General features: G+C 38.9%; 1 protein-coding gene across 23 annotated transcripts in view; it reads left to right on the plus strand.

Moving 5' to 3' along the window:
- RBMS3 (RNA binding motif single stranded interacting protein 3) overlaps window positions 1-12,294 on the plus strand; it is a 711,765-nt gene that overhangs the window by 379,076 nt on the left and 320,395 nt on the right. For all 23 annotated transcript variants that reach the window (XM_069007351.1, XM_069007350.1, XM_069007373.1 and 20 more), the window contains one exon: window positions 8,709-8,767. In XM_069007351.1, coding sequence (XP_068863452.1) covers window positions 8,709-8,767 — 59 coding nt within the window. The remainder of the gene's footprint in view (window positions 1-8,708; window positions 8,768-12,294) is intronic.

Consider the following 12,294-nt stretch of genomic DNA (forward strand, 5'->3'; position numbering starts at 1 on the left):
AACTGAGAAAAAACTCTGTAAAATGTCAGGCTTTTGTGGGTACTGCCACATGAGTAAGTGGCGTTTTATTCTGCCTTGGTTAACAAGGGTGTGACAAATCTGTAGCCTTATTATAAACTCTGTGAATAGGATTTGAGGTTGTACCTACTGAAGGCAACGTAAAAACTACCTTTGATTTCTGCAAGTGTTGGATTAAACCATTTGGTTTCATTTACATGCTGACAAAATATTCTTCTTTTGGTTTTTGCAAGGAAAGGAACAAAGCTACAGGAAAGGTTAACTGTGAACTACTAAAATTATATACGTCTTGCAGGTCTGAAAGTTCAAGGTCTTACTATTCCAATGAATGTTGTGTCTGTTTAAATTTCATTTACTTTAACTTCTGTTTTACCTGGTCTAATTTCCCAAGTACTTAAAGAATTGCAATAAGCCTGCATACTTTCATATGGAGCTGTTTTTCCAGAGGTCAGGGTTCATATATTGTAGAAGTATATAAATGCAGATTAATTTGAATACAAAGTATGACTGACTCTTTCTTCATAAATATATGTGTTGTCTTGTAAATACATTTCTAACTTGAATGTGAGACACATATTTCATTTTTGTGAAGGTGAAGGCAGGACACATTCCTGGGCTTTAATAACAGTAGATTTTCCTTTGGAAAGGAAAGCTAGAATTTTAACAACAGAGGAATTTTTTGTAGATTTTTCTTCACATGCCTGTTTATTTACAGGATTATCTTTCTGAGGTTGTTGAAATTTTACAAGAAGCAGACTTTACTAAAACTACTAAGTTTTCCCTATTCTTCAATAAAAGAGCACCAAAGACCTTAACATGGCCTCCAGGGCTGTATTAGAGCCCTGTGATTTGAGATAAATGGTGCTTGCATCTTCTGAAAAGTGGGATTTCTTAATATGATCTGTAAAAGCAGTGTTAAAAGTAAATGGCATGATCCATAATCTGAAATACCCTTTTAGGTTCTTTCTTCCTAACATGGACCTGTTCTTCAATAGAATGGTAAGATCTTGGATTTTATTTGTCTAAAGCAATAATAGTGTTTATAGACATGTTATATACCACAGTTATTTTATGAATTTCATAGCTTTTTCCCTCTCCTATTCTGAAAAATGTATTTTCAGTGGATGTGGGATGATGGTGACTAATAGGCCCGTGTATGAGTGAAATCACTACACCTTTAGTAGTAAATATCTGTACCAGAAGATACTATTGAATGTGTTGTTTTAGTGATTCATCAACCTGCATTCTCTTGAAAATTGACTCTTCACACATGCTACAGTGTTGATTACTGTCTGCTCAAAACTAGTCTTCTAACTGTGCTGTTAGGAACAGAAATAGAAGTTTCAAAAATTGCTGAGTTGTCCTTTCAGAATTTGGTGCTAAGGGCTCAGGATCCCTTCTGAAAGTTCAGGGCTCATTTAGATGTACAAACAAAAGATTTAAGAGGTCCCTCTCCCTTTTTCTGTGGTGTTTTTAAAACTCTTGGACGAGTTGATAGTCTGAACTGCTTTGCCAACTTCACAGAATATTGTGAATTGGAAGAGACTCAATAGGATCATCAAAGTCACTCTGTGGGTGAAGAACCTTTACCTAAGCCTCCCCTGACACAACTTCAGGCCATTCCCTCTGGTTCCTGTCACTGGTCACAAAAGAGGAGAGATCAGCGCCTGCCCTTCCTCATGACAAAGTTGCAGACTGCAAGGAGGTGTCCCCTCAGTCTCCTCTTTTCCAGGCTGAACAGACCAAGGGACCTCAGCTATTCCTCATACAGCTTTCACTCTAGACCCCTCACAATCTTCACAGCCCTCCTTTGGATACTCTCTGATAGCTTTATACCTTTCTTGCCTTATGTCACCCAAAACTGCCCCCAGCACTGGAGGTGAGGCCGCCCCAGTGCAGAGCAGAGCGGGACAATCCCCTCCCTTGCCTGGCTGGTGATGCTGTGCCTGATGCACCCCAGGAAACGCTTGGCCCACCTGGCTGCCAGGGCACTGTTGACTCACATACAACTTTCTGTCAACCAGGACCCTCAGGTCCTTTTCCACAGTGCTGCTCTCCAGCCTCTCATTCCCCAGTCTGTCCATACATCCAGGGTTGCCCTGTCCCAAGTACCAAATTTGTCACTTTCCCTTGTTAGACTTCATACTGTTGCTGATTGCACAGTCCTCTGATTTGTTGAGGTCTCTCTGCCCTTGAGGGAGCCAACAGCTCCTCCCAATTTTGTACTGTCTGCAAATGTAGTATCCCTTCCAGTCCTGTGTCCAAGTAATTTATGAAGATTTTGACCACTGGGCTGGGGATGGAGCCCTGTGGAAGCCCACTAGTGACCATGCCCAGCCTAATGTGCCCCCATTCACTGCAACCCTTTGTGCCCGAGGGTTCATGAGCCAGTTGCTCACCCACTGCATGATATGTTTAGCCAGCTGCGTGCTGGACGTTTTGTCCAGCAGGATACTGTGAGAGTGTCAAAGCCTTGTATTTTACTGAGTGAAGGAGTGATTTTTGTAAACATGACAGCCAGACCAAAGTAAGTAGAGAAAACAGCATCCAAACATTAAACTCTTACAGAAGTATGGTCTTGTCAGTCCAGTACATCATGGGTTCCCTGCAAGTGGCTCCTTCTGTTTGTTTCCCAAGCCATGCACTGATCTGCGTGAGGTGCTCTGAACGGCACGTATTTTGTTGGTTTTTTTGTGTGAATATGAGAATTTTGTCTTAACTTTTCAAGTTGTTTTTTGCTTTTTGTTTTTTTACTTAAAAATAATATACAGAGAAAGGGCAACAAAGCAACTCACTCTTTGTTAAGGGACAGAATAGTAATGTCTTATATTCTAGGGAAAAACGCAGGCATTTAAAATGCCACGCAGTAGATGAAATGCCCAGAACTTATCATGCAAATAAAAAAAAAAAAAAAAAAAAAAATTGGAGTGAATTTCCCTTTTGTGTGTATTTGGATGTTTTAAGTTCATGTTGCAGTGTATTGTAGGAAAAATGTCTCTCCAAGAAATTCAACAGCAGTTCTTTCTGCACTTTAGGTCTTCATAATGTGGGCTTTATTTTCTCCCAAAATCCATGATTTGCCTAATAGAGTCTGCTTTAAACAAAATAAACCTGGTTGGGCTATTTAGATATTAATTCACAAGAATGAAAGCGCCTCAGAGTTGCTTATCTAAATCCAATTACTGCTGGTCAAATTCATCCCAGTACAAAAGTTCCCAAGATAAAAGCATACATTACCTAAATGCCCAGAAATGCAGACTGTTTTCAGTTGGGTGGGTTGTGCTCTGAGCAGTGCTTGAGGCCTTGAGTGAACTCAAATGCTGGGGACATAATTGTTAAGCTCTGAACTCGGAAATTACATGATAACTCCATTGGTTTTTACTGAGCAAGGAAGAGTTCTGTACACCAGTTACTCGAGTTTCAATTCCAAGCTTCACTTTTTTTGAAGTATACAAGCAGTAGTTGGAATCAGGTAAAAGCTGTATTTTGTACGTGCCTGTGCACCCGTTGCCTTGTAGATGAGGATGGCAACACGTGCAGGACTGAGTTGGGTGAGTAGTAAGGGACTCATCCTGTCTGATCCCACAGATATCTTGTTACAGGACTAGCTGTAGCCAACCTGGAGGTTGGCTTGAAAGACAGAACATGATGTGTCTATCCCAGAGGGGTTTTTTTCCCATAAAAACATGGAAAAGCTAAAAAGTTTGGGTGGCCCCCACCAGCCTGGCCTCCTAGGAAATCCATTCTTTGATGCAGCAACTCCAGGTCACAGCTGTCACTCAGCCAGCTTCCTCTCTTGGCATGTTGCCTGCCAGCAGTGGGGAGGTGGCTCCTGGCTCCTCTGCCTTGAGCCAGTCCTTAGCTGAATCTCACTTGTCTCCTAACCCTAGCTGTCCACTTACCTTTCCTGCACCCTAGCTTCCCACAGGCAGGAGGAGAAATGGCTCAAATTCCTTGTGTGCTTTGGGACAGCACATTCTCCTCTGTTTGGGTTTGGCTGTGGTTAAGGTTCATACATCTTACAAGGGGTATCACTCACAACTGAATGGTTTCCTTCAGGAGCTATCTCCATTTTAACAGCAGTTATCAAATAACTTCCTGGAAATGATCGCGTTGAGCTTTGTCTGCAGTGTAAGTGCTGATCGACCGCCTGCCTGAAAGCTCTTAAAGTGATCTGCTTTGATGTACATACATTAGGGGCTTATTTTGCATTGTTTGCATCTTTCCTGAGTCTCTGCTGAGTAGGGTGAAAATGTGGGGTGCAATGGGATGGGGCTCTTGAAAGTGATTTTGACATAGCCAGGACTGAACAGAGAGATTGTTTCTCTGTGCACAGCTCTGTGGGCTTTTCCCTTAGTTCTGCCTTTTGTGTGACATGGGGTCAGTTACTGCTGTTGGTGAGTGAAGAGTTTCTAAATGACCTTTTGTAACTTTAATAGTGTATGTCAGATGACTTGAACAGTTTCACCCCATACTGATATATACAAGAGAAATTTAAATTGGTTATGGTTGTTAGAAGGTATTTCCACCTCCAACTGAATGTTTTCTTGGAAGGCAAGAGTGGCTGGGCTGGGCCAGGTAGGAATTTGTTTCAGCAGCTGTGGAGGTGCCTTATGTTAAAAGAGGGACAACATGCGATGGTGCTACTCTGGTATCCTCTCACAGTTTCTGGTGGTGTGTGACTTCTAGGGCACAAATATGTCTTTGCTTTTAATTTCATAACAGATTTTCCCTCCTAGATGCTGTCCAATAGCTTTTTGTAGTTATGCATCTGTGGGACATCAGTGTGGGCTGTAGAAATGCGTTCCCCAAGTAACTCTTCATTCTGGAACCTGTGGGTTTTAAACTTTGTAATTTTCTGGGTAGTCCAGATCTATTGTGAGAAACAACAAAGACAACTAGTCACTATATCACTGCATAGGTTCTTCATTAATGTGGTGAAGTCCTAGTCTGTGCAGTTGCTCCTGATGCGGAAGCTCTTTCAAAATCTGACCACCTGGTTTTAAATGAAAATTGTTATTACATAAAAAAGAATTGAAAGCATAATTGAATATAAAAATTAGAAGGTTTTTTAAAAGCACTTGAAGAATTTTGTTTGTGCTTACTATGCATTTAGATAACACCTCAGGAAGAGTGTCTGGAAACCCTCTGAACAGCAATTTCAGTTCAGATGCTCAATAGACACATTCTTGAGGTAGCCATCTCTCAGATTCATTACGTCTTATTTCCTTGGACAGAGTGATGCAGTAGGTTATCCTTAATGATACAGGCATTATTTTGAAGAGTTGATAATATGGCATTGAGGTGAACTCAATTCTACAGTCATCCTTTTATGACCAGAATTTTTGATTCAATATCTTTGAAAGAGTACTTCCATGAATTGTAGTCAGGAGAAAATTAAATAGTGCTCACATTTTCTCATGACAGGCAGCCATACCTTTTATTTTTTTACATTAATTATATTAGTAGTTTGTAGAACACAGGTGTGCAGGCTGTTGAATTTTATAATAATTTCCATTTAAATATGTGAAAACAAGAGCTCAACTCTTGTGATGTATTTTATCCTTATTTTTGTGAGCATTCCCATTGAAGAATACATTTTTTGTACTTCTGGGTGAATCTAGTTGTGATTAAAGGTAAAACAAACAGAAAGCCACACAACTTTGGAGATGAGACATAGCTTAATACTAGTCTTCACACATGAGAGAAAGAAATATGACTGCATTTGTAGGAACAAAATACCTTCCTGATTTCATGCAGCACACAAACTAACATTCTTCATCAGAACTGATGTTCTGATTAGTGTAGAATAATTACTTGAAATATTTAGTAAAACAGTGTCCAAATTAATTCCAATTACTTTCTTGTGGTAGCACTCAGGGTTTATAGCAGTAGATTAAATCGCCGACATATGGCTAATTGCCTATAACAGTGTTTGTTATTGTGGGGCCTCTCACCACTCTGATGTCTGTTTTTGCAAACGTGAAGGTGTGCACATAACTTTGAATGTGGGGGGAAGCGTTTCCTGAGCTGAACGGAATTCTGTGAGTGAAATCTCTAGTGTAACTAAGTGTTTGCAGGATTGCAGTACGTAGCAAATAACTCTGTGAAATCTGTAATAAAAGCAGTGGAACCACAAATGCCTTTCTCTGCTGGCAAGAAATGTAAACTTTTAGCTCTCACATGACTTGGATGAAACAACATATCAATTCATTAGGAGTGGCTGGACTGAAATGGAGGCTGGGTGTTAGTTGTTTTTGGCGGAAGTTTAGGTAGGGGTTGTGTTTTATTTGAGGTTGTTGTGGGTTAGCCGCTGATTTTTGTTGAATTCTTTTTCCATATATCTGTCTGAAGCCTGTTACTGTACAAGATAGGCATGTTTTTGCATGTTTTTCATGTATTTGATATTAACTAAATAAATCAAATAAATGAAGATGCACCACATGGGCCAAATTTCCTGGTGGGTAGGTTGACCCGCTGAACAGCCATAGATCACTGAATTAAATTTGGCTTTACCTTCTCAAGACACATGCTCCAATATCTTAGAGGCCAAAGTCAACTTCAGGTACTACCATGAAGAATTACAAAATTAAGTGGAACATAAGTGAGTATAAAGGCCCCAATTCTGGAAACACCTGAGGCTGGAAAAGCATGTGATCTCATGGTTAGCATTAAATCTGTTATGTATTTGGTTGGAGTGGAGCCAGCTATGGCAGAATAAATTCTCAACTACCTGACCAAGTACCTATCACAATGCAGTGAACAATGGATTGTGCCTGCCTGCAGAGCCCAAAATCCTTCTGGACTACAGAGTCAGCAAAAAAAAAGGGGGTAGAAAGATGTGAAGGGGAGGAAGGCTTGTATGACTTTTTTTGGTTCCTAAAAGAAAGCTGAGTTGGGACTTGACTTAGTTTACACAAATTGTTAATGCCCTTAGGTCCATTTTTCCTCCTCCTGGCTGGTTTCAGACTGAAACAAATGAACTAAAACATGCTTTTTCCTCCCCAAATGAAAGTCAAATGGAAGCAAATGCTTTTGTGCGTTCTTAGGGAAAGGAAAAACAGTGAAATGGAAAGTCTCACTTCACGAAAGCAGAGTAAAGAGAGAGGGAGAGACAGTGCCCTTTATCTTAAGCTGAGTGGCTACATGTCACTTGCAGTATGGAAACTTCAGCTGAGAACTTTCTGTCAGGCACAAAATTGCCTCAAATTTTTTGCAGGTATCAAAGAGTATGTTTAGGCAGGCTATTCCCAGTCTTTCCCATTGGTGCTAGTCCCCTTCATGAAGTATTTAAATATTTTCTGGGTCCCAGACTGAAACCCAAGAGTCCCTTTTACACTCTGTTGTGGTACCATTCCCTTTCTGTCTCCCTGTTTTTTTGATTTTGTTTTGGTTTTTTTTGGTTTGTTTTTTTTTTTTTTTTTTTTTTTGTGCGTGTGTATTTTTTTTCCTTTTTATTTTTGACTGATTTCCTGAGTGTGTCTACAGGCCCATCGGGCGGAGAAGAGTGTGGCCTTCCTCCTGAGGCAGAGAAGGGAATAGCAGCAAGGTTTTCCACATCCTGGTTTCTGGAATTTCAAGTAGAAGTCACTAACACCAAATCTATATTGCTGTTAATAAAGATTAAGCAAATAAGCATTTGTCTACCATACATTTCAATGGTTTATAATTGTTGCTGGTTATTTTCCATGGGTGTTGCTTTGCAACAAGGAGATATAGTTTTATTAAATCTTTCATAGTAATATGTCCTTTGTGGATGTAGAAACTTGTGTGTCATGGAAAAGTCCTTCAAATGAAAGCCCAATATATCAGAGTATCAATAATGCTTTTTAAAAAAATGTGGGAAAGGGCATTTTAAGGGAGGTTCTCTTCAACGAAGACCAACGAAAATGTATCAGTGATTTGAGAAATAAAATTATTTTACTTACTCTTCTGATGTCTTATGTTCATCCATAAATGCCATCTTCTGTGATCTTTTACCAGGATTTTGTGATACTTAACTATTAAGTCTGCATTTCTAGTCTTAACCTCTGTGAGGTAAACACAGATACCTATTTTATGGTCTAGTTGTTGAATCTAACAAGTTGTAGCTGCTCAAGTTCCCTCTTCACCATGTTAAGTTTATCAAATTGCAGTGCAGTGCCATGCTATCTATGGGAGGTGATATAAATTCAAATGAGTGTTAACATTTATCTTGAAAAGAGCTGGGAGATGCTCACAAACCTCAAAGGCTCTGTTTATCCAAACTAGATAGAGTGCATATACTTAGACATGGATGCACACATGAGCACAGCTGTGCGTGCATGCATATAAAAAAAATCACCGTATTTCCTGCATTTTTGTTAATCCTGAAGGAATGTGGTCCATCTGTAGTTAAACTAAACAAACTATTAAAAAATTATTTTAGTCAAAGAAACCTCTTTACTAGTGTCAGTGAAATCCTTACTATGATTGGCATTTGTGCTGGCAGTGCATGGACCAGGGATGAACAGGATGTGGCAACTGCTCATCAGGGGAACTCTAAAGGTATTTGAACTAGTGGCATAAGGAACATCTCCAGGATTATCAGATGAACATTTTTCGAGACCTGTAGACCTCCTCCTAGGATACGTATTACATGCATGCAAAAATCACTATGTACTTTACTAAAATATAGTAACATGTACCTCTGATTTTTGTTTTCTCCATAGGTATGGGAAAATTGTATCCACAAAGGCAATTCTTGACAAAAACACAAATCAGTGCAAAGGTACGTGCAAAGTGTCCACCCTGTGAGTTCATTATCAGTTTGAATGATTGACTGGTGGCTTGACTGCCAAAGCTTTGGCTCCAACTGTGCAATCAACATAATGCACAGTATATTACAAACATATTTAATAATGCCAAAGCTTTGAGTTGTGCTTCCAGGAACATTGCTCATTAATTTTTTTCATTAACAAACAAAATGAAAATCACAAATCAGAACAAGTATCAAATTGCTTCAACAGAAGAGTAAATTACCTTCTAACCACATAGTTCTGTCTGATTTGAATGATATCATCAGTGATGCAAATTTATTTCCTATATAAAACTGAGAAACCTTTGGGAAAAGTTTCCCAAGGAAAACCTGGTCTAATTTTTATATTTTTGTGAAATCTTGGCCTATGCTAATGGAAGAAGAAAATATTTTTCATGACACAAATAGATCTACAAGTTGCAATACCAAGATACAAAAATAATTCCTCTTCCAGTTTTACGTTCCTAATTTTTCTGCTAACGTATGAAAATATTTTTAAATGAAATATAGCATGTTTTGTGTGTGTGTGTGTGTGTGTGTGTGTGTAGCTATATTTGCTGAGAAAAATATTGACTAACGTGTGTAGTAGCATTTTGGGACTAGAATTGTTACTCATTTATGAGTCTGCAATGTCACTGAGTCTGTGGGGGAGAAGCTGTGCTTTAAAATGATTCTGCAGCTTTCTGCTAGTGCCGTACAGAATCCTTTTGGAGTAATAAGACCTATTAGAGTGGGTTCTTCTGAAAAGAAGAACACTTCTATATGTTTCTATATGTGTTAGTAAAAAGAAAAGGCATTGCAGTTCTGGGCTATCTTGTGAGTAGCCAGATATGAGGTGAAGAGAAGCAGCAGAGAAGCCTTCTGGGGAAATTATGAGATGGGGGCAAAATCCTGCCACCTGTACTAAAGATGTTTTTGAAGTTTGTAGAAGTGTGTGACTTTATCTATTGCATGCCAGAAACAGCACTAATTAGGCACTCAGGAGAAAAGCAAGTTGGAAGACTGCAGTTCTAGTCTTAGAAAACTCTGCCAACCCAGTTGGTCATGGGCCATTGTCATAAGGTGCTCTGCTGTGCATTTGCTTTTGCCTGAACGTGCGTTTTATTTCCTTGGGGCACTCTTCTGGCAGAATTCTGATAACATCACTCTGTATTTCTTTGAATATCACACCAGGAACAAGACCTCATTGTGTTTGGGATTTGGTGGGTTTTTTGGCCTTTTTCGGATTGCATTATGAATGAATAAATACCCTTGTGAGCAGAATTTCCTTTGCTCCCACTGCCAGTAGTAAACAAGGAAAGGAGTGGATCTCTTTGTGAAACACAAAATGTGAAGTGAAAATATTGTAAAGAATATGAATGGTAGAATTTTGAGAAATAAAAACATCTGGGTTTGGTGTTCTTTATATTATGGTTAGCTTTAAGATTATTTTAATAGGAGTCATATAACAATCAGTTGGAATTTTCTGAAAGTTTGCTTTCATGCTGTTGTATTACACTGTAGGGCAGAGATACCTATTTGTATTTTCAAAGATGGATCTTTATGACATAAATGGTGCCATTAAAAGATCATAAACATAATTGGATTTATTAATAGTATGCTTTATGGCATAAAAAGATGTTTACTGCTTTAAATGCTGGGTACAATTTCCTTTCTCTTCAGTAACGCTGCCAGAAAAAAAGAAAAAGCTTCTCAGGAATCAGAAGTGGAAGGGACCTGAAGAGGTCAGGACCTGCCTTGGGGCAGGATCAGCTCTAATCCACTGCTGAGGGGTATTTCTGTAACCTTCGCTCAAAGACCTCCAGTGGTGGAGATTCCTTGAGCTCGTCAGGCAGTCTGTGATAACACTTCCTCTTCTCACTATTATGAAGCATTTCCTAATGTCTAACCCAAATCTCTCTTGATGCAATTTAAGGCTATTGCTTCTTTTCTTATCCCCAGTGGACATGTAGAGCAGTGTATTCTTTTCCTTTTTGCAGCAAACATATATATTTGAAGACTGATGTGCATCTGCCTTATCTTTTCCTTAGACGAAACACTAGTCCTTTAACTTTTTCCTTAAAGGCAATTTGTTTTAAATTTCTGAATATATTGCACTTTGCTGGTCTCTCTCTAATCAGCTCACTCCTTACCTGAAGAACTTGGAACTGGGCATAGGACTTTTAGATGGCCTAATTTCTATCATTTTAAATAGTACAGAGGGGTTTCATTTGTCTTCTCTGTGATCACGAGTCTCCTCTTTGTTGATGTATACATATAAATAACAGTGTATTTAAAATATAGATGCATCTCTGAGGCACAGGGTGTTGCATGAGAAAAATGGTACTGATTTATGCTGAGAGATTCTGTGCAGCCCCTGGTTCTGTTACTCTCTTGCAGTGCTGCTGCCAGCCAGGCATTCCAACACGGGCTCTGTTCTGTGTTGTTGACTATTCCCTCCTAGAACTTTTAATTTGTCTATATTGAATTTTATCCTATTTTTCCTAGATACTCCTTAATTTACTAAGATTTGAGTATAATCTTAAGCCTCCAGAGTGCTTGCAGCATTTACCTCTTTAGTCTCCTCTTCACAGTTAATAAATGGTTTCTCTAATACACTGGACAAGATAATGTGGAAAAGGGTGAATAATAACAGACCTGGGGAAGACTTTTGAGGAAACCCTCTCAGTACACCAGGTAGTGCAATATTGAGCCATTGAGAACGTCTTTAAATTGGATCTGCTAATCAGTTTGACACCTACTTCACAGCATTTTCAGCTAGACCATTTTTTCTATTATCTGCTTAAGTTATGAAAGAGAAGCAAGGTTTAACTAAAATACATGATACTGAGCTATTTATAAGACTGGTTACATACCAGTTTATGTGCTGGTTTAGACAAAATTATGATAAGACATTTTTTATTCTTTCTGAATCCATGCTGCATAGGACTAATCACCACCTTTGAGGGTCTGTGAATGGATTTATACAACTGTTTGCTCCAAGATTTTTCCAGAAGTTGAAACTGTCTCTAACACAGTGGAGTCTACATCTATTCCCTAGAAAAACCCGACAAAAAACAACAAACAACAACAAGCACGAAAAAGCCCCTCACAACACAACCCCCTTCCCCCCAAACCCAGAAAAACCCCAAACCTAACCCAATATTCAAACAACAAGCAGGAAAAAGCCACGCTATTTGTTTACTTCTTTCCTGTCTTTTGGGTCTCACTCACTTTCTGCCAAGTATGAGATTATCTTGTTAAATGAACACATCATCCTGATATGTGTATCCAATGAAGTAGGGTGGATTAAATTCAAGGAGAGGATAGAAATTATCACATGATTAGTGATTTCAGAATTTATTTCAGTGTCATTTGTGTGTTGACCAAGGTATAGGGTAAAGCTTAAAGTAGAAATACTTAATTTAGTGAGGAAATTATTTCAAAACCCCCATGTAACAGCAGATCTGTTAAAATAGGTTAGTGCTTAGCAAGAAATGTTAGATTTCCTCTTGGAAAGA

This window comes from Aphelocoma coerulescens, chromosome 2 (assembly GCF_041296385.1).
Source record: "Aphelocoma coerulescens isolate FSJ_1873_10779 chromosome 2, UR_Acoe_1.0, whole genome shotgun sequence".
Taxonomy (NCBI): Eukaryota; Metazoa; Chordata; class Aves; order Passeriformes; family Corvidae; genus Aphelocoma; species Aphelocoma coerulescens.